Genomic DNA, 24,046 nt, shown 5'->3' on the forward strand with positions numbered 1-24,046 from the left:
GATGTAAATAAAAAGAAGCATCATATATGACGGAATTTTCAGTGCTAGTTGGAAATTACACGCCAGTAAAATTTTGCAACGTGTAAAATAAAAAATTATGTAAAATTGGCAACGTGTAAAATAAAAATTATGTAAATAATAAAATCACTGAATATTGGAAGAGAAACTTTCCAATTGGAATTGGTTTTGTTTTAGTTTTTGTTTATATGATTCAATAATGGAATTTTCACATCTCTTCAAAAAATTAAACCTTAATTTAGGTATAATTAATTTATTTTATTTAGCGACAGAAATTTTTTTCAGCTCACATTTTTTTTAGGATTCACTTCAACCTTTCATTTTCTTCCCCGAATCCTAAGTTGAGTAACATCACAGAGAACAACATGGTGTTAAAATGGAGCCGCTTCCGGAACCGCATCCCTACATAATGAAGATCTCCGGGAACCTCACTCGCGGGAAAACTGCTTAAAACAAATACTTTGGTGCACGACTGGACTTGACACTTTGTTTACATTAGTCTATGGTTCTGTTCTTGACAGTCTTTATTTTTACATGACATCATCGCGTTCAGTGTATTGTAATATTAATTAAATTCAAATTCAATGTCCTATAACTTTCCATGTCGTGTAATTTTAAGAAATTTCTATTTCAGTCCTGTTAAGAATTTTGTGTGACCAGAAAAAAGTTATAAAATTACATCATATGATGTAACGAAAAAGAAGCATCACATATGATAGAATTTTCAGTGCGAGTTGAATATTACACGTCTGTAAACTTCAACAGACGTGTAAATATGAAAGACATGTAAAATATTTAAGACATGTAATGTTTAATTCGCACTGAAAATTCCGTCATATATGATGCTTCTTTTTATTTACATCATATGTGCTGTAAATTTACATCAAATAATCGCGTTCCATGTCAAGTAATGTTCGTGTCATACGAATTCAGTGCTGTTAAGGATTCAACTTTTTTTTATTTTGTAAATTTACATTAATAAATCGCGTTCCACGTCATGTAATGATAAAGGTTTTCTATTTCAGTGTTGTTATGGATTCAGATTTTTTTTCTGTGTAGGTAATCAATTCCTTTTTTTTTGTTTCCCTTAGTATCTAAAGATGACTGATCAGATGCGTCAATATTCGCGGCTTTTCGCTTTGCCTTTGTTGCCAACTAAACACAGCCACAGGTGTTACTTAGCGGCATCGCGTCCTCTACTATAATGCATTGAATTGAAGTATGACGGCATATACAGTATTTTAATGATCATGGGGATTGAGCGGATCCATTTCGTTTTCAATCGAATAGGGAGGTTCTTTCGATTATAAAAAAAAATCGAAAAAAAGGTATACCCAACACATGTTAGTTATCAAACCATTGTTTAATGATCTAAACTCCAACACTCGATCTTAGCTTAAGTCTTAAGTAGATATTCAAAATGTATATGATACATATGAAAGCTATTGGTGACATCTTAACGTTACACGTAAAATACAAACATCCAATCAATTCCGTCAATTAGGCCAGCTTAATTTTTCATCGCCACCTTTTCGGTAAATTTGTAAAAATCACGATGCGCTTCTTGATAGTAGGGACTCATGGTGTAGCGAACCTTCTCGACCCACGAGGCCAGCTGAGGTCTTCCGGCGAACGGATCCAGGCCAACAATCTTGGGCTGCTCGACTTCACAAGCAGCCAGAATGTCAGCAATCGTTATCCGATCGCCAACGATGAATCGCCCGGGCACAATCCAGTCGCGTTCCAGCTGATTGAGATTTTGATTGACCTGTTGCCGATACTGTTCCACCCGATTGCTGTCCTTGCCCTCTTCTTGTCTCGCTGCATCGGCCAGATACTTCTGCTGGACGAATGCATTGAACACCTTGGAGGTGGTGTCGTGTTGCCACTCGAGGTACTCATCGATCCGGGCACGAGTTTTATGATCCCTCGGGTACCAGTGCTCTGGGATGAGCTTCTCGCGGATCAGATACTTCAGAATCGTGACTCCATTGGACAGTTTGAAGCCATCGTCGATGATCGTTGGCACTTGCTGAAACCGGCCCAGGTTCTCCTTGTGATGGTCGGCTAGGTGCTCACCTGCAATGAGTGAAGTGAAAGTCGCATTCTAATGACTGTACTTTATTTTATTGCTTATGTGCTAATAGTTTTGCACAGAATCTAGTAGGTGTGACTAACGAATTAGATATTCTTCTTAGTTGTGTCATCATGTCTGGCAAACGTTTTTTGCATCAATAACTGCTTGGGTACTTCATTGGCAAAATTTTCATATAGTGGGTCGAACCCCATTTCAAATATTCTAAAAAAGTGCTAGGAGTTTCGATTTTTGCAATAAATGTGATTTTTTTTTTGTTTCTGAAACCTGGAATGTAAGAATTAATGCATCACAGAGTCGAAATTTGAGGGAAAATCGTGTAGATGCATTCCATCTTTAAATTCACTTATTTTGCATAGCATTTTGTAGATGGTGTTTCGCAATATGAATGATTGAAGTCTTTACTTTTTTCTGAAAATTTAACAATTCCTAATCTTATGATCTTAAATATAACATGTTATGATTAAAAGTGATGTTTGGAAAATATCATTCCAAACAGTGTGTTTTTTGGATTTTTTTTTAAATAGACATATTTTTCCATTAAAAAATCTCAAATTTTTAGCTACATCCACAAATTATAACTCCAATTCTTGCATTTTTTTTTCAACTTTTCTGAAAATCTTACCTTACCTGTTTCTGTTTTTCCTATTTTTGATTAAATTGCTGGGGACAAGAAAAATCCCGTGTTTTAAAAATGTATTGTTTTCCCTGTCAAAATTTAATTCAATTAAAGCTGTAGTTTTTGTTGTACGAAGAAAGCTTGAAGAAACCCGTGGAGAAGACGAGGAAGGGCCGTGAAAAGAAGTCTAAGCTTCAAATCGCCCCGGATTGAAGTTTGTTTCTACTGATCCTAACAAGCTAAATTATATAACATTTTGATGATTCTATTTGTAATTGTTAAATATTTTCCATTTTCTGTAGGATTCAACAAACCAACTGTGTTTTTACTAAATAATCAATTCAGTGTATTGAGAGTGTGACGAATTTTGATGAAAATAAATTTTATTTATGATGAAATTCAATTTATTTCATTTTATTACCAGCAGTACAAACGAAAATAAAAAATAATAGAAGGATAGTAGCTTTCATCTTCATAACATGTTGAACGCATTAAAAATTCACGAAAGTTGCACATGATGTTCACAGAACAAAATTCCTATTAGGGGAGCGTTTACTTATTTTTTTCGTACAAATTACGTGCAAATCAATTGGATAAAAATGATGTAGTTTTTCACGTAGCAACAACGTGCAGATAAGTTTGCTTGTACGATTAAGCCGGATCAAATATCGATTTCTTCCTCTGGGAGATGTTTTGTTTTGTTTTAAACGTTCACATTTTGTTAAAGCTATGGTATGTTTCGCAAATTTTTCCTCCTCTAAACAGTCATTTAGTGGAATTAAAATCAGTTTCAGGAAAGTTTATTTGCAATGGTTACATTTTTGAACTAAACAGAAATCAACTTCACTTAGACTTTGATAAAGGAGGATTGAAACTAACAGTTCCAGAGTCTAAAGCTAAAGCATTATTTTCGAAAAACATATTTTACAATCAGGATTTGGACGGTGGTTTTGCATTGGAATACTACAACCCCCTGGCAACTTGACAGTTTAGTCGAGTTTGCTGTGCCGTCTTCAAAATTGTAGATGTCGCACTAGTCACGTTTATTTTCATGCATCCTGGGTCGTCCCTAGCAGCGGCAACGATCATTTTCCATTGAAACCACTTGATTTTGTTTCGGCATCCTTGGATGCAATTCAACTGACGAAATACCATTTTAAAAGGGCACATAATCAAAAGTGATGCAAAAAAAGAAAAATAAATAACTTTATAATTAAATTTTAAAATAGTTGTCAATGAAATTAGTAATTTTATTTCAATCTATTTGTGTTCCATTCTCGGTTCCAACTTAATAAAATTTCTGTTTATAGCAAAGATTACAAAATGGTCATCTTTCATCCGAATCCGTTGTGTTTTTGTTACAAGGCGTCACCAGATAGAGTAATGAGTTTCTTTCGTTAAACATAACGCGGTTTGAAATAGTTCCGCTATTTCCTTAAGTTTATTACGGTAAAATTTTATCCAGCTGAATGTTATGAAATATTAGTTTAACAAATATGTTGAGATAGTAAACACTGAGAATGAAAGCGGAAACGAGTTGAGGTGATGGCTTTGCATTTGCACAAGTGACGTACAGATGAACTTTCGGCAAGTTTAATTTAAAAAAAAATAGTTCGTACGATCAAATGGGAAGATTGCAGAAATGAACTTTTCAATAGTTTTATTGGCAGATTAAAAGTTAATGCCGATGTGTTAAAGGTGTGCAGAATAACCGAGTTGGAGGTAAAAATTGTAGAACAAAATCATCAAAGTATAAACTTAGCATACTATTATGGTATCATAATGAATCGAACTCTGACACGGGTTTCAAATGATGCACGGGATGTTTTAGAGGATTAGCCGAACAGGATCAAGATGCTTTAGTTAACCATCGAAACTTGTTGTTGAAATTATGTGTTGGTTTTTATTTGAAGTTTCGGATGGAATCCTTCGCTAAGCAATATAATGATTCTAAAGAATCTCTTCGAAAAAAAAAACTAACAAAGTAAATATTGTTTAGAAATGAATAAAATGTTGGTTTTAAAATTTACTATGCAATAAGCCAATTACAAAGATTTTTGAATTAAAATTTGCTTGTGTATTTCATAAATAACCCAACAAACATTTTTTGCTGAACAACCGCTGAAACATTGTTTAGTTCTAATTTTAAATCAGCTATCTTGCTCGAAGAAGGCAACCCAAATTCAGAGAGAAGCTGCTGTTCAGCCCTTAAACATCGAGATCTGGAGAAATTAATCAGCGAAGATGACATGAAACCACATGAAACGTCAATTGACTGAGCAACAAAAAAAAAAAAAAAAACAAAAAGAATGTTGACCGATGTATGTCCGATGTTTGCCAGCTTATTTTCCCCTCCCGTGTTATATTTTCTTCATTTGAACTTGTCTCGAACTCAACCTACGACTTGTTGGTCTCATGCCGCAGAAGGCAGAACCAACCATGCATTCTGAGAAGAAGCAGAAAGTGTCGCTCTTAAGCGACCAAAATATTTCTCAACCAAGGTCAATTTCATATGAAAAAATTGAAATTGCTACGAGAATAAAATGTAAATTTCCCGGCAAGGCCATTTTATCATGCAAAATGAGAAATTTCGAATCATTAGAACGATTCAAAAGATAATTATTTTGATTCATCATGAATAACAAAAAGTTTGATATTGCTGAAAGACGTTTTCGAAGCTATCCTGACGGCTGTCAAATTTGAAGGTGTCAAAAATGGTTGGACAAAGGCTGAACGAGTTATTCTTCAGCCAATTTTCCCCTACTTTCTATTGGCTGAAATAAAACTTCCTTATACGCTGAAACAACGCTGAAATATTTCTTTCTTCAGCCAGAAAGCTGAAACAGCAATCAGCACCTCAAAACAGTATACGATCAGAGAATTGGCGTTTTTAATCAGCAAAAATGTTTGTTGGGAAAAGCCATTTGAAACGCTGACATTCATCAACTCCTTTTCCGCTTAATAGGTGATTCTTTATCATTGTTTTCAAAAACTTTTTTTTTCTATAAAAAAAATATTTTTGAAACCTTAATTTATCGAACATTTCATTATCCACCCTTTCGATATGTTTGTTGTGTGAAAATGAGATTTTGACAGAACCAGAGAACCAGAAAAACTGGCACACGCGATTAGTATGGGAAACGTCAAGTTGCCAGGGGGTTGGAATACTATCTCATTGAATCAATATCGAAATCATTTCTATCGCGGAATGCAAGAGAGTGGATAAACGAAGGTGTAGATGTAACAACAAATTTCGACTTACCAATAACCAATGCTCTAGATCAGGGGTTTTCAGGTCGTGCTCCGCGGAGCACTTGGTGCTCCGCGAAGCTTTTGAAAGTGCTCCGCGACGTACGCAACGAATATCATAAACCACCTTTGAAAAACTCAGATATTTTTTTATCGTTTCATTTAAAAAAAAATACAAGGCATATAGTACAAACGAATAAATTTAGTTTACTTTGTTTTTACTGGCGGCTGAATCCCTGCAGGGATGTTGGCAAAGAAGGTGGATTGTCAAAATGCACTGCTTTGATCGAACAACGTTGTGTTGAAGGACTGAGTGTGCAAAACACTTAATGAAAAGGCTGTTCTTGCGCCGTACTTGGCAAGCTACCGATTAGAAAAGCTGGAGAAGCGCATACTATTGCTGAAAACTTAATCAAACCTTGTATTTAAGAAGACGTCCGTATCATGGTTGATAATAAAACAGTGGAATTGGTAAATTCGATTGCCATATCTGACAACACGGTTTCTTGGCGAATTTGTGACATGGCTGAAGATGTTGAAAGCGATTGAGAACTTCAAAATTCGACATACCGCTTGACGAATCCATAGATGTAGCAGGACTAGCAATTCTGATGATATTTGTTCGCTCTCAAGGTTCTGAATGTTTCGAAAAAGATTTGTTTCTTTGCAAACCGTTGCCAACTTCCACGTCGGGGGCTGAAATTTTCAAGCTAAATAATTAATGATTATGTTACGGACAACAATATTCCATGGTAAAATTGCATTGATGTATGTATGGACGGTGCGAAAGCTAAAGTTGGAAATACTGGCCAAGTCTGGAGCCGTTGCCAAGATCAAAGAAAATACTAAAAGTTGCGGTAGTATTCATTACATCCTTCATCGACATTCACTCGCTATGAAGAAACTATCATTATCTTTGAAGGAAGTCTTGGACGAAAGCATAAAAATAATCAGCTTTATTAAGGCTCGACCGAAAAATTCAGGGTTATTCAAGACATAGTGCGAAGAAATGGTTAGCCAGCTTTCCACGCTACTTCTTCATACAGAAGATCACTGGTTATCTCGTAGAAAAACGTTGTCTCGCCTGTTTGAATTAAGAATGACTTCAGTCTTTCAATGCAAGGTAGAGGAATAATAATCTTCGATTAAAATGGCAAAATCATCATGACTATCAAGAGAATAATCAAATTTTGGCCAGAATCACTCAACCTGGACAGCTTTCCGGATTTAAGAAGCATTCCATCAGAAATAACCTTGAAGTTATCATCCGAAAATTTCCAGGAATTATGACAATCACAAAACTTTTCGTTGATAAATTTATTTTTGTATTTCTTAGTGTAAACTTAAACTAAGGCCGATGACATAGTGAATACGATGCGATGCGATGCGGTGAATGCGAATCAATGCGGTGAACCACATTTGATGAAAATGTATGTGAATCGCTTATACCTGACATACTCAACGCGGCGAAGCAGATGTCAATTTGTTCCGCCGCTCGAGTTCGCGTAGGCTGCGTCCGTAAATTTTCCGCCAATTCGCATCGCATCGCACTCACTATGTCATCGGCCTAACAGGCCCACGTGTCTAATAAAGTCATTTACAATCACAATGTTTTGCCGCACAATGTTTTGTTGAACAGCTTCCAGCAAATTTCCCCGAAGAAAATCATAAAATGATAAAAAGATCGAAGACTTTAAATGAGTGGAACAGCCTATTTTTATGATAAAGAAACCAGAATCATTAACATCGCAAGAATATGAATCCTTGATAGATATGACATCGGATTCTTAGCTTCAAGAAAGATTCGTATCCAAAAAGTCGTAGGAGGAGTATTGGTGTCAACTGAAAAAATAAATTTAAAAGGCTGTACGATAAAGCCAAGCTTATTTTTCTGCCGTTTTCCACAACTTATCTATGTGAGTCTGGATTTTCCACATATATCGCAACGAAGAGAAACTACCGATCCCGACTAAGCGCGGAACCAAACGTCAGGCTACAACTGACACAAATTTAACCAAACTTGTTACAGCTTGAAAAATCCAAGAAAGCGTATTTGTTCTATTGAAATCATTAATTTGTGATGACACATATTTTGTTAATAAAAACAAAACTATTCAAAGAGTAGCCATTCATTACTGATTTTATTGACTACGATGACAAGGCATAACTGATTTGAACGATAAATGCTATACATTTTTCAAAACTTGGGTTTTTCCTTCTTCCAAAAATGTAGGTGCTCCGCCAAAAATTTTGGTTCTAAAAAGTGCTCCGCCGAGCAAATGATCTGAAAACCCCTGCTCTAGATAAAATGCTATTAAAACCTGAAATAGAAAATTAAATGTCAGTTGAATGGAAAAATGTGTTGGAAAATTTGAACTATAAACTCATTTCTTCCAAGATTTCCAAATAAAAGAAAACTAGAAATGTACAATGTTGGAAATCAGTAATTGTGGCTTCATGGATGATAATATGCATCGTTTAAAATCATGTAAAAATGCTAATGCAGTTTGGAAATGGTGCGAAAGTATAATAAAAATCATCTAAAATTGAAAATCATGGACATTGAAAATATTCTGCAAACAATTATTCAACAGCAGCATTATGGTTGGTAACGAAAGCGATTTCATACGATTTGTGGGTGGCCGATACTAGTTTGTATGTTTTAAAAAAAGAATTATGGGAAGTGAGGTGGAATAATAGAAAGCTATTCAAAAAGGAGTTTTGTGTGGTATTAAATATTTGTTGATCCAAGTTATGAATATGGCAGTTAGATATGAGTCAGGTCAGGATAGGCTAGTTAGTTTACCATGCAATGTAAAAACACGTTTCTTAGCTTTAAATAAATACTTTAAATTTAAAAAAAATTTCGGCCAGATTTAACAGATATTTTTAACATTTTTTGTTGAATCGCTAATATTTGGAGCATCTGCCCAGCAAACAGTTTTGTAGGTATACATAATTCCCAACAACTTTGTTCTACGTTTCATAAACATTTTTATCATCTGACTAAAACGATAAGAGCTATCGAATTGGACAATATTTGACACCTTTTTCGTACATACTGAAGGAATACAAGAGAACGCAAGTTTTTGCTCTCAAAACATGCAAACCGTTGCCAGCGACAATATTTGCTGCTTCCCTCATTGGACAATTTTCTAAATATTCCATCCATACGTTCAAGGATGGAATTCCCGTACATCAAAATAGCAATTTGGTTCCACTGCTGGTTGCTGAGAAAACAACAAGACTATTTTCTCTCTTGAAGCCCACGCGGGAAAACAAATTAAGCGAAATCGTCTTCAGAATCTGCAAACATGGCGGTCTTCTAATCATATTCGATTTAATCCGACTTCAAATAACCATTTCTACGATCTTTTACTCATTCGGTAGGAATTGAGATTCGCAGTACGTTGTTAACGATTTCTGCTATCATTTCTACTATCATTTCATACTCCAAGTGCTTTTATGCTTGATATGCTGCAATGGTTGACAGTTGGGTAGAGGATTGCGTACAACAGTTTGATTTTCATACACAAAATGAAGAAAGGAATGTTACAGTCGTACAGAAACACAACTAACCAGAGGATAAATAGTCCCTTCCACTCCTAAAGAAGCGTATGGAGTGGAGGAAGGACCCAAATGGGCCTGTGGGACCATCACAAAATCTCAGGTTTAGCTTCTAAGCGCTTTAAAAAAAATCATGAAAATCAGAAAAACAATTGTTTTTATCAAGTGTAAACTAGGGTTACCATACCCTGCAACGCCAAAAAGAGAACATTGAGAAAATTTTTCAAAATTGTAAAGACAAACGTCATTTATTCAAAAATCATGATGTTGGAGGTTATTCAAATACCGCCAATTTGTTGCAAGATATGTGACTTACATGACAAATGCTCAGGATTTTAGGTTGGATTATTCAAAGTTTTCGATTTTATGCTGAGAAAGCACACCAAAGTTGATAAAAAACTGCAATTTAAAAAATGTTTTTTCATAAAGACATTTTTTTTTTTCAATATAAGAATGCAATCTACAATGTAGATTCTACATGTATCGGAAGAAATAAGTTTACGTACATAACAATTTTTTTAAATTCCTTTCACCGAAAATAAAAGAGTACATTTCGTAAAATTTCACAAAAAGAAGAGTACGCTCATTTCTTGATCGGAAAAGGGTACACGTACTCTTAGAGTACGTATGGTAACCCTAGTGTAAACCAAGGCAAGGAGTATTTATCATTCGATGTTGTATTTTTTTGTGATTTTCAGTACTCCTCTGGTGATTTTTCAATGAAAAATTTTTGTTTTCTATACAAATTTGGAACTTCTGGCCCCAAATCAGGACTAAATGAATTGCTTTAAAAGTTTACAGGGATTTTTTGCTATAGTAAAAACCAAAAAAAATATAAAGGGTGAATAAAATTATGAATTCGCTATTTTCCTTACACAGTTTGCAGCGATCTAATGTACATAGTTCGTAAGATTTCGAAAAATATGCTATCGTCTACTAAATCGTTTGAACGTCCGAATGAGCCCAGCCTAGGTAGCCATAGTCAGTCTTCCAGTCAGTCAATAGTCGGTGATCTCAATAAGCATACCGGTTCACCTTTGTACGGATTGCGCTTGCGATCGACTAGTAACCGGCAAGTCTTGCTGGGTAGCTCAGTGAACATCAGTCGAGCTGATGAGATACTCTGAGTTCACTCCTTTGTAAGAGTGCTTAACGTAGCCAATTTTGCCACATCTGGGTTTAGTTATTTATCAACAAATAATTTAAAAAAAAATGTTTTTTTTTTCAAAACAATCAATAAATAAAACTGACTGTTGAGGATTGAAGCAGTCTTATCTACTTTTGGGAAGATAAGTTTATGATTCCAAAACTGTTCTTATGACCCATTTGTTTATACGATCACAACTCTTATCGACTATCAATATGAGCATGGTGGAACCTTCTGGCATCAGTAATACATGATTGTTCAAATTTTACAACAGAACCCAACCGCCAAGATGGTGGAGGTGCGTGCGTGACCGTTTGCACTCGCCATCGTCGTCGGTTAGTTGTAGCGAGTGGTAAAATCTAGAAAACAAAAATGACCTTCAAAGCATAGCCACGATCAAAACAAACACCTGAGAATAGGTATAGTTCCAAACATGAGGCAGCAACAACAACAGCTTTATCCTATCCTCAATAGTGATCGTATTTTAAGGTTGAGTGAAAACCATTGAGACGAACGATGAAGCTTTGAGTACAGGAGCAAAAACGAAAAAAAACTACCAAAATCTGATGCGTAAAATGTGATCAAGAACTTTTCTTCCTTCTTCTGGTGTAGTTTTTTCGATCACACATCCATGTGTGTACATTCCAAAAAGTTGTCGAATTTATTTATATTGTGTTGTTTTGTGTACGAGAATATGACTTGCATTTTTATCGAGATTGTTGCAAAAAATACATGTATCCGTAAGTTCTCGAATACCTTTTCATTTTTTTTACATTTGAAATCAGTTTTTTAAACAAAATATAAATAACACACATTTTTTGCAATTATTATCATATTATATGACTTCAACCTGATCCAGCTGGACTTGTATTAGGTATTACGTACTGTTCAATCTTATCTGATGCATTAAAGGTAAGATAACAGAATCAACCTAATTATTATGAGAAGGTAGATTATTGGAATGAGAACTGGACCATATGCACCAAAAACAACACATTTAGATAAAGACGTTGATAGATGACTGCATAGACCGATAGATGACCTCATGTCACAAAATAAACATTTTTCGATGCAATGTTTTCAACTGTATTCCTTAGTTTCCCATAGGAGCCATAGTGAATTGTTTATGTTGATGTTAATCTTTTTTTTTCTAGTTTAGAATTTAAAGAAGAATAAATTTTAATCGAAACAAAGTGTAATACAATAACAAAATAGAGCAAAATTAGCCCACAAGTCTTGAACTCACGAAACTAATCAAATTAACGGAAGGTATTCCGCTGCTTCAACTTATTCGATGATTAAAAAACGATTGGATCCAGTTTTAGGTTTACTTCCTGTTTTGCTCCAGTTTTGCTGATCGTACCTTCAGAAGCTGTTCAAATTAGAGCAAAAAACCTATGAAAGCTTCATTTGTAAATTTGTATAAAATTCTGAAAAAAAATTTAGCTTCTAGCCTGATGGAAGTCCAAAGAAGTTTGTACACTTTTCAATTCGGGTTTAGAATCGGCTCGAGTACATTGACGGCAGCATGTGAGCTAGTGGGCGGAATTCTACTGGACCTAGATACTGAAAAGCAAGTTGACATCCTATATTTGGATCTGAAAAAGGTCTTCGACACAAATGAACCCCTTTTTGTTACTGAAAAAGTTTCATATTTATGGTATCAAAAGAACAGCTAACACACTATTTTAAGATTACCTGAGTGCACGAGAACAGTATATTGTAGTTGGCGGGAACAAGGTTGTGCATCTGCCTCTGACAGTCGGCGTACCGCAAGGGAGAAATCTGAGACCTTTGCTTTTTTCTTCTGTTCATGAATGATCTTCCACAGCTAGGCTTGAAGGGAAATCTTGACTCTTTGCAGACGACACGTCATTGTCATACACAACTAATGATCAAAGTGAAATCGATGCTCAGGTGAAGCTATATCTACAGCTGCTTCAGGATTTTTTTTTTCGGAAAATTTGTTTTCCTTAAATCTTTCCAAAACAATTTTACTAAAGTCGAACCTGGATAAGCGAAGTCGAAGTGATTGAACTTTTTTTCTCGCTTAAAGAGGTTTGTCACTTATTCAGGTTCTCTTTTGTAGAGGGTCAGGAACACATAAATGCATGAATGGGGTCCAGAAAAGCAACAATTAAATGTGTATCTAATTGATAAAAATCCACAGATTTTTAAGAAAGAAGCACCAATTCGAAGTTCACTCGAGTTAGTTTCAATATGGAAGTATAGACAGTCCAACTAGTCAGATGAAATCGGTCAAGCTGTAGCTCTATAATTCAGTTGACTTCATCGAGTTGAATTCGCTGCTAGATTCTACGGCCGAAAATGCTCAACGTGCCCCGATCAATGGTGTTCTGTTCGCCCCGAGCCAACAAGCTAAAGTAAAAACGCGTTTTAAAATTGATTATAGTGAAAAATCAAAAATTGATTGATGGTGAAAATTGAGGAACAATGTGTACATTTATGTTGCAGTGTTTGTTTAAATACACGTGATTAGTACATGACGTTCGGAAACCTGGAAGTTTTCGACAGATTTGACAAAATTTTGATAACCGTTCATTAGTTTCCACAACGATATCTGTAAACAAGTTTTGTTAAATTACCAAATTTCTGCTTAAATTATTTGGATATTGTTCCTACAACGCTTAAAAAAATCAAATTAAAATAATATTTTTATTCAACTTTAACACTAAGGAGTGTATTCGAAAAAAATGTAACACTTTGTTTTGTGAATAACTTTTGAATGCATGGATGGAAATATATGAAATTTTCATTGAAGTAACCTGGTAATCTGTACGTGTACAAAATTTCGTGACCATCTGTCAAGTGGTTTTTGAGATAGCGTCCAATACTGAAGTTCATTGACAAATTTTTTTTGGGCAGGATCGGGCTTGAAAATATTCATTCATGCATAAGGATGGTGAATAAAGGATGTGACAAAAAGTCAAGTTTTTTTATACTGGTTCGTCTTGCTGACTTATCAATAGGTCTGACTAGATTCTACATGGTAGAAAAGCTACCCACCGATAAAATAAACAAAATATTTACGGTGGACAAATCGTGCGCAAAATATTTGGACTGCTTGTGGGGAGATATTTTCAAAATTTTCAAAAAGTGGACAGCAAAACGAACTCTATAGCGGTCACCTGGCAGGTTTCCAATCAGAATTTTATCATTGATAAGTCTCGCTTAGTACTTGAGGTGGCTAACGATCTGTGGAAACTGCAAATTACCCAGTCTTGCATAACGATTGACACGATGAATGGCTAAAAATACAAAAAAGACTGCCTCCAAATGAGACCGTTTTCTCTGCAAATCACTTAAATAGGTCCCAAAAAGTTTATACTCTGTTAAATTTGGATCTGGAATCGTGTCATTACGCAAAAATGGTGATGGGGTGATAAAAAGTCAAATATGTTGTTTTTGAGCCGAATGAGGACAATTGACTAAATTTGCTATAAATAACTTCGACCAAATTCAAAATTTTTAGTTATTTTTAAGGTCAAGCTTCAGGAAACAGCAAACCTAATCAAAATCAGCCTTGATTTAAAAAAAGGTGGTTCATAGTATGCATTATAGATGGCGCACGTGTTGCCCAAAAATTAAAGTCGAATAATTTCTTTATTCGACGATATATCAAAAACCACTTGACAGAACATTACAAAAATTTGCTTATGTAAAGAATAGATTACCAGGTAACTTCGCAGAAAATTTCATAAATTTTCAGCATTCAAAAGTTATTCACAAAACCAAGTGTTGCATTTTTTTTCGAATTCACTCCTTAGGTTTCATCGTTTTTCATATAAGATAACACCATAGATTAATTTTTGTTTTTTTTGCGATGAACTTCAACATTAATGCTCTCTTTCCGATGGATACTTCATTTTTTAAATTTCTTAATGCTAAACTCTTGGCTTAAGAATTTTCTATGAATTTTGTTCCATTATTTCTTATACCTCCCAAGAAATGTTTCCAACTGTCACTAATTAAATAGAAAAAGACAGGTTTTTGAACGAATTCAAATAGCTACGTGTTATGAAAAAAGATTTTTTTTAAATGTCTAAACAGTTACTAGATACATATATAACTTTCAAACAAAATTAAATTTCTCCATTTGTTTCTAAACTTGTTTCGACAAGCCTTATTAGGAAATTTCGAAATCTTTTTGTATAACCAAAAATATAAAAAATTGAAAATACTCACAGAATTGTGAAAAAAAACTATTATGATTTCAATAAGTTAATTATTTATTTCGAATAAATCATCAGTCGCTGATCAAATATTGCAGTTTTGCCATTTGGTTCACAATTTTTTTAGTCCGGACAAGTTTTTATTAATTTATCGAAAAAAAATGTAGGGGAATTGAAATCAGCAATTTCTCCATTTTCCGAAGCTTGCAGTGGCTCAAACAGTCATTATTCGATTCTTCGAGAAAAATCACACAAGATATTTAGGTCTACTTTTGTAAAAAAAAAATTTCAAATCCAAGTTAGCTTTTTGTTGGATTATTAACAAAAATGTAGCAGAATTAGGGGTTAAAAATGCATTCTATCTTCGATCGTAAGCTCGCGCGGCGTTTGAAACTATGTCCAGTTGATTCTCGGACATTTTCACTCAACGTAAGTGTTTTTCATGGATTTTATTATTGTAGGAGGGTTGATATTGAATTTCTTCGCGGTTTATACATTTTTTGCCCATTGCACAGTGGTCCAGAAACGAAATTAGGCATTTAATGTTCTAGACAAACTTTTACAACAACTAAAGGCGGTCATTTTGACTGGAAAAAATTTACGGTGGTTCATAAAATTTCTGAGATCCGAAAATTATTTTGCAGATTTTTCGATTGGCAATTTCAGTCAAAAATAACTGTGATTAATAAACAGTACGTTTACATACTATCCGACGTTTCGGCCTTTGGTCTTGGCCTTCTTCTAAGGAGAATTACGTATTGTACTGTAGATCTGGCTATGGTTCCTGATAAGAATTGTCTCGTGTTTTCTTTATACTGGATGGGAATCCTCCTTTTCTTTGACGGGAAGGGCCTTTGTACACTAAACATTAACATGTAAATGTAAGCATTTTCAAAATCTTTTGATGAGATTACCTTGTCAATAGATTGAATTTTACCGTTTTTATTGTATTTTACGATTTTTTTTGTATGTGAGCCCTCCCTCCCTTGAGTTCGACGGACTCAAAACTCCACAGATATCATTCTTTACTCGAAAAAATTCCTGCATGCCGAATTTCACATCAGTCGGTCCAGTAGTTTCTGAGTTCTTTAAGAACAAATGTACAATATTTCCCTATTAATCAAAAAACATATAACCAGTTTTTTGATATTGTAAAGATTGTAACATGAACTTTCAAATACAATAAACAATATAATTTTTGACTTGCTCCATTTGGAGTTATCGAAGCCTTAAAAGAGTCATTTTACAACACATATTGCCTCATAACTTCGAAACAAAAACAAGTTTTGGTAGTTCGTTATCAACAAAAGATGCGCATTATAATTATCTAAAATGTTGCTGAATAAATGATTTTGATAAAATATTACCAAGAAAAGATATCAAGCAAAAAGTGATTTTTAAAGGACCACCCTAATTTCATGAAAACAAGTTGTCAAAAAACTTTCAGTTCAAGAGATAGATGTGCAGTGTCTTCGACAAAGTTTAATGAATTATTGTGTTCTACAGTATTAAAGTTAGCCTCTATCTTATCACAGCTAGGAAACAATTTTCGGATCTAAGAGATTTTATGAACCACCCTAAAAATTTTCCAGTCAAAAATTTTTTTTTTTTTTTGTTTATTTATGACACTTTACCAACGTTTTGGCATTCGTGTCAATTCCAGTCTAAATGATCGCCTTTAGTTGTTGTAAAAATTTGTCTAAGACTGTATACATTATAATGCATCAAATTTAAGGGGAAGACGCTAATATTTGTTACCCGCTTAATTTCGTTTCTGGACCCGTGTGCATTGTGCGTAGTCAATAGCCCGAAATAGATAAGAATTAATTAATGTTATAAATTATTAAGTTTAATTTTATTTTTTTATTTATTTTGAAAAATAGATCATAGAATAAGATGTGCAACTACTTCACCCATGAAGATTGCCAGGGAAACACATGCTAATCACTGTGAAAACGCTCGTCTTACCTCTAGCGTAAATCAAACATCATAGGCTACAATTTTGTAGAAGACATCAAAGTGATACCAATTGAGAGAAAAGAGTTGGAATGTCACAAAAAAAATTGTGATTATTATTTCTTTTGAAAAATCTAATAAAACTTCTCACCACTGATTGTACTTAGACCAGAAAAAGTATTCTACGAGCTTAGTTATAATGCGTTTATGAATCTATTTGAATCCATTGTCTTTAGATTTTCTGATTGCGGCAACACTGGAGGAAATTTTATTCGAGAAAAAAGCTCAATGATTAAGAAAATAAGTTAACACTAGGAAGCGCTATACTTTTTTTGTGATAACGCTTATCGTTATTCGATCGGGAGTAGAAACGTTTGTCTTAACTGAAGCTTTTAAAAATTAAGAAAATCAATATTCAAAAGTAAACGATCAGTTAAAAACAATTTTTAAAAAGAAATTATTATTTATACTTCTTCTGATTTAATTGTCTCAAAATTCCATCTGCACTTCAGACTCAAAGCAAATCGCTACAGCAGTTCAATCTAGTTTAATTTGTTACTGTCTGTTGATACAATGATCATGAAAAACTCGGAGTTTCCTTTAACCTATTTATTTAATCATTTTCCAGTTCAATTTTTGTAACCCTGCTGTACTCTGTGATTCTTCCATTTTATTCAAAGAGCATTACTGTTAAGGTTAAATAATCTAAGCTTCTATGCTTTCCAACCCACTATATTATTTAAATAATCTCTTGATTTTTTTTTTGTTAAAAATGTAATTTATAGTTTTTTTTTAAAATAATTTTATTTAATGGATGAATCTAGTCTAAAACTCTGATAAATTTGAATTTTTTCCAAAAAATGCATTTCAAACTTTTTGTCGATCTAAAATTTACAAAAATCAAGAGAATTGTTGTGAATTGTGAAAGTGAATTGCATATGATCGATAGCAAGCTAGCCTGCAGCGCGTAAGACTCATCATATTTTGTTCATCCCTTACTTATTTTAGTTATTCTACTGTACACTGAACTTAACTCTTTATTATTAAATAGAACCTTAATGAAGCATTAATGTTACAGTTAAACAATCATAACTTCTATAATTTTATATCAATTATGATAAAAATTATTGAAATCCTTGATTTGAATAAACCATAGAAACCCATAAAAAAAATAAAACGCATAAATCTGGTCTAAAAACGCCGATGAAATTCAAATTTCTCTTGTAAAAAAAACGTTTTTCATCGTTTTGTTGATCATGAAATCCAAAATATCATCAATATTTCAATTCTTTAGCAAAAATGAAGTTCAAATGATTGAAAGAAAATTTATTCACCTAAATATGGGAAAAAGAAATTTATCATGAATGTTATGCAGCGAAAGATAAACGGATTCCAGTGCAAGTACTTTTAACTAAATTTAATATTTTAAATTCTATTGAAAATTGGTCTGCTAGGAAATGTTTAAAATTAAACTAAGGTGAACAAAGTTCAAAAATGCGTTCAAAAGAGTGGTGTCATCAAAAATTTAATTTATGTTTTCTAAAGGGCGAGCCTGCATATGGTGGAAATATTTCAAAGAACAATTTTGAAAAAAAAAGAAAAGATTTTAAATATTTTGTTGGAAACCAATCAAATGGTGTTGGACTGTTCTTATTCCTGTATCATTTTTTTTAACTAGAATAAATTCTCCAAGATATACACATACGAATATAAATTAAAGTTACATTGAGATTACACCAATTAAAGCAATGATATCACAAATAATAAAATTTTAAATTAAAAATTCATAAAAAAATGAGTTTTTCTGAAAATATAAATCACTTATCTTTCCAGGCGTTGAAATTTTTCATTGTTTCAGTATGACAAAAACTTGAATAAAAATAAAAAAATAAATTTTCAATGAAAAAAGTTACTATTCCATTGCACTGGAATAAGTTTACAGCTAAAAATTTCTAAATATGGACTACAAATCTTCAAAAAAAAAAACAAAACGTATGGGGACTCACCGACCAAATATTTTAATTTCGCCTGAAAATGATTCAGAAAAGGCTAAATTTTCCATTTCTGAAAAAATTAGAGTTACTGTATTTTTTCTTTTAAACATCTTCTATAAACACACCGTGAGTACTCTTTCTGTGGGTTGGTGGTGTTAGCATTAGTAAAATGCTAGCCATTATATCCTTGAAAGATGTACGCTTAGTCTTAAGTAGTATTTAGATCTCTTCAAAGAAACATGAAGTTTCACTGAGATCCTATATGTGTGTGTTCGTTTTTTTTCGTTTTTAAAATTGTTGAAAACAAAGTTGATGTTGAGATTTTGTAAACTCCTTTTTCCTTTTTCCTAAAAAAAAATCAATGAAATATATTAGGTTCAGGTCGTGTACTTTTGAGAAAAATTAACAATCTAGAATGTTTGCTTGAAAACTTAAATTCGACTACATTTTTACATACACGAGTGCCTCCAAAAACATTAATTTATGCAATCAAACATAAAAAATAGATCGATTTTTTTTTAAATTTTATATATGACACTTTATCATGCTTGTGATAGCCGTGTCTAAGATTTAACAATCAATCAAAAGTGAAAAGTATGAAAACCTTCAGAAATCATCGAAAATGATGAAAGATTTTCAACAAAGATGTTTGATTTTGAAATCCAGGTGAATTATTTAAAATTTGGGCTTAAATGTAAGAAGTAAATCTAATTTGTTTCCTGGTCCTAAATGTTTGTTAATAAAGTATTCAAACTAACTTAGCTCAAAATATAAATAACTAAATTTTCAAGAAAGACAGGAGACATTTTTTTCCAGAATAAAACCCTACAAATTCTTATAACTTCAGATAAACCTGATCAATTTCATGTAAAAGATTGAATTTTCTAATGTAAATAAACCGTTTTGAACATTTATACACTCTACAATCAATAACTGAGCTTGAAGAATATTTTTCTGGTCTTAGTACAATCAGTGGTAATAAAATCCCTTACATTTTTCAAATGAAATAATAATCACTCTGTTTGTGACATTCCTAATCTTTTCTCTCAATTTGTATCACTTTGATGTCTTCTACAAAATGGTAGCCAGGGAAATTTCCTATTAAAACATGTTACTGTCATATGATGTTGGATTTACGCTAAAGGTAAGACGAGTGTTTTCAATGTGGTTAGTATATTTTGTCTTTGAAAAAAAAAAAAAACCACTAAAAAGGTTAAAAATCTTCAAAAAAAAAATGTTCTAGACCCTCCGGTGGATTATTTCAAATTTGGACTCAAATGAAAGGGGAAAGTCCCAGCTTTCGAATGGTGCAAACATTAGCGATGCTTATTTTCGAAAAATAAAGTTTTCCCTTAGAGACACCGTGTTGATATGATTAAATTTATGAAGAAAAAACAATTACTCGAGGGAGATAAAACCTGAGATTGCTTCTTATTAATATTACTAGCTGAACCCGTACGAACTTCGTTTCGCTTTAAATCATTGGTACGTCAAAATGAGTTTAGAAAATGAATTCGAAACATTCTTTCGACAATTTTGGGGAAAAAATTCAACAGTGTTTAAATTTGCTACTTTTACTATTACTTGAAATTCAAATTAAACGGTTGATTGGATTTTTATTAAAATTTATGTGAGAGTGTTTTCTTCTCGATCGGTTGCAAAATCTAGACATTATGGCAGAAACATGTACTATTTCTTTATGTGCACGACTCTTTAGCTCGACCTTCACACTTAAATTGGTATCAATTAACTGCCTCCAATAAAATTATTGCACAAAACACTGAACTTTCAATGAAACCCTCTTTTTCTGTCCCATGGCCCGAAATTCGATAATTGAAACCAACGTTACGTTCCTCAAAACTCCCTTGTGCCATTTTTCCTTTTCAAATTATGTGTAAAATAACGTCAGGAACTTGAAAACAGTGAATAGTGAATATAGACGCCATTTTCGCCGACCCTTGACACGGAACATGCTACCTGGAGTCAATTGCTCATAGTTTATAACCCTCATCTGAACATTTTCATCTCAATCCAATACATGATCACGACAATATCGCGAAAACAGTGAGCAACTGACATGGACGGCCTTTTTTTTTTGACCACGATTCAAAACTTGACACCTGAAATTAATTATCTTTTCTGTTAAACTTCCATGTGTCAATTTTCATTACAATTCTATGCTCAATCAAGAGAATATCGTAAAAACAGTGAACAGATAATAACCCCTTTTGCCGACCCCTGAGTCAAGATTTGAAACCAGAAAGCAAAAGAGCGTCCCTTAAAACTCCTATGCGGAAATTTTTATCTCAATCCAATGTAGAATAACGTCAAAATCGCAAAAACATTAATCAGTGAATATGGACGACCCCTTTGGCCGACCCCTGACCCTAAATTTGATAACTGTAATCGATTGTTCGTCCCTCAAAACACTCATGTGCTAATTTTCATCACAATACGAACTATAATAACGCCAATATCGCAAAAACATTCATCAGTGACCCTAAATTTAATAACTGTAATCGATTGTTCGTCTCTCAAAACACTCATGTGCAAATTTTCATCACAATCCGGTGTATAATAACGCCAATATCGCAAAAACATTAATCAGTGAATATTAATCAGTGAATATGATCAGTGAACTGACCCTAAATTTGATAACTGTAATCGATTGTTCGTCTCTCAAAACACTCATGTGCAAACTTTCATCACAATCCAATGTTAAATAAAGCCAAAATCGCAAAAACATTAATCAGTTGATATGGACGACCCCTTTTGCCGACCCCTGACCCTAAATTTGATAACTGTAATCGATTGCTCGTCTCTCAAAACACTCATGTGCAAATTTTCATCACAATCCGATGTACAATAACGCCAATATCGCAAAAACATTAATCAGTGAATATGGACGACCCCTTTGGCCAACCTTTGACCCTAAATGTGATAACTGTAAACGATTGTTCGTCTCTAAAAACACTTATGTGCAAATTTTCATCACAATCTGGTGTATAATAACGCCAATATCGCAAAAACATTAATCAGTGAATATGGACGACCCCTTTGGCCGACCCCTGACCCTAAATTTGATAACTGTAGTCGATTTCTCGTCTCTCAAAACACTCATGTGCAAATTTTAATTACAATCCGGTGTACAATAACGCCAATATCGCAAAAACATTAATCAGTGAATATGGACGACCCCTTTGGCCGACCTCTGACCCTAAATTTGATAACTGTAATCGATTGTTCGTCTCTCAAAACACTCATGTGCAAATTTTCATCACAATCTGGTGTATAATAACGCCAATATCGCAAAAACATTCATCAGTTGATATGGACGACCCCTTTGGCCGACCCCTGACCCTAAATTTGATAACTGCAATCGATTTCTCTTCTTTCAAAATACTCATGTGCAAATTTTCAACACGATCCGACAAAAAATAACGTCAATATCGCGAAAACCATATTTGTGTTGTATGGACGACCCCCTTCAGAAGGGGTCATCCAAAAATCTGAAAACATTTTTCATCCTTCCTGGACCTAATGAGTATCCATGCCAAATTGCAGACCTCTAGCTCTAAAGACGGCTGAGTCTATAGAGGACAAACAAACAAACAAACAAACAAACAAACATACAGATAATTGCTTTTTATATATATAGATTTATGTCACGTTATTGAGTTATATTCAAAATAAGATTTTTTTTCAAGTGCATCCTAACCTTAGTCGTAATTAGAGCCTAATTATCAACTCAGCTGAAATAGTAAATTTTTGTAAGTAAAGTGCATGTTATTTTGCCGATTTTGAAAGGGGAAAAAATATTTAAAAAAAATTCAAGACTGATTTTGAATGCCTTTACGGTGATTTTTCATATCCCGTTTAGCAGATTTTTTTTTCTTTACTTTCAAATAAACTTTGATTCTAAAAATACTTCTAGGCTACACTTCAAACTGATGGATGGTTATAAAATTGACACATTTGCTAACAGTAGAATAAAAAAATGGTTCCAGCAAGACTCGAAACAATGAGTAAGTTTAATTCAAACAACTCAACAATAATATTGATTCGAGAAAAAAGGACAACCCATTTACCTTTGGTGGTGCAAACCGGAATCGGATCGTACGGAATCTTGGTCGCTTCGAAGAACATGTACAGGGCTCGCGAGTGCGTCGACAGCAGGTCGTAGAAAAATTTAACCGGGCGAGGCATTGCTTCAAGAACTTGGATGATCTCACTGAACTCAAACTGAACCGGCTTATTCGGCTTACTTCAACAAAATATGTACAGTTCGCTAACAACTTAGATCAATTCCGAAAATTTTCGTTTTCGTTCGAACCTCAGAACACTCTCTCAGACCAATTGTGTTGGCACTAATTTAATCACACACTTAGTAACGCGCTAAGTCACTCGGTGCTGTCTCCAGGTCAACCAAAACCGAACTTGATATTGATTGAGCACGACCAAGCCAGTAGCACTTTTAATTATTGCTGCTTGTATTTTTTTTTAAACTTTGGATCTGAATAGTCCAAAGGAAGTCAGTCTCACAGAAACCGACTTCACGCGTTGGCTGCAAATGTGTCCGCTTGAGGCGCGCCTTGAAACTCGTCTGAAGCTTAAGCGGCCGGATGGATTGCGCGATAGCTCTAGCCAGCTAGCTTGGAGGGACATGCCGAGTTTGGGTTTGAGTTCGGAGGTTCATTATTGAGTGGCGATGTTAAAAAAAAAAACAATTCCATTCAACGGACTCGCTCGTATCAGTTTGGATTCATACACATTCGTTGAGAGTTCATGTTCATAAATTCATTGCCTCGTACATACAGCAATGCAGGGGTAGCTTTCAGGTCGTTTGTGTTGCATACTTTAAGCCACTTGTTTGCTGGACGAAAACGAAAACATTCTCACCAAAAAACTTGCTTATCATTTATTAAACACTTGACGATGCATCGACCTGATAGCAGTAAACACCTCAAAAATTATGAGCAATTAGAAATAACATCTGAAAACATGTCAGTAGTTCAAGTAGGACTGTAGAAGACTCAAATATTTTTTCACGCCCAATAAAACTAACTTGTTTCTAATTTTAATTGCTTTATTTTGCTAAAATTCCTCATTCGTTAAGGCAATTGGAAAAAATAGCAATTTGATAATAAAAAATTATCAACAATTGTGCATCTGCAAGATAGACAGATGTTGTACGCTCGCTCATATAAC

At 33.8% G+C, this 24,046-nt stretch overlaps 1 protein-coding gene across 1 annotated transcript; it reads right to left on the reverse strand.

Annotated features, from left to right (window-relative positions):
* Window positions 1-1,362: 1,362 nt before the first annotated feature.
* On the reverse strand, window positions 1,363-23,437 carry LOC129737906 (glutathione S-transferase theta-1-like). Its single transcript, XM_055729073.1, has 2 exons — window positions 22,927-23,437; window positions 1,363-2,097 (listed from the first exon to the last, which is right to left on the reverse strand). The coding sequence occupies exons 1-2, from the start codon at window positions 23,042-23,044 to the stop codon at window positions 1,529-1,531; spliced, it is 687 nt and encodes a 228-aa protein (XP_055585048.1). The 5' UTR covers window positions 23,045-23,437; the 3' UTR covers window positions 1,363-1,528.
* Window positions 23,438-24,046: the final 609 nt, after the last annotated feature.

The sequence above is a fragment of the Uranotaenia lowii genome, chromosome 1 (assembly GCF_029784155.1).
Source record: "Uranotaenia lowii strain MFRU-FL chromosome 1, ASM2978415v1, whole genome shotgun sequence".
NCBI lineage: Eukaryota > Metazoa > Arthropoda > Insecta > Diptera > Culicidae > Uranotaenia > Uranotaenia lowii.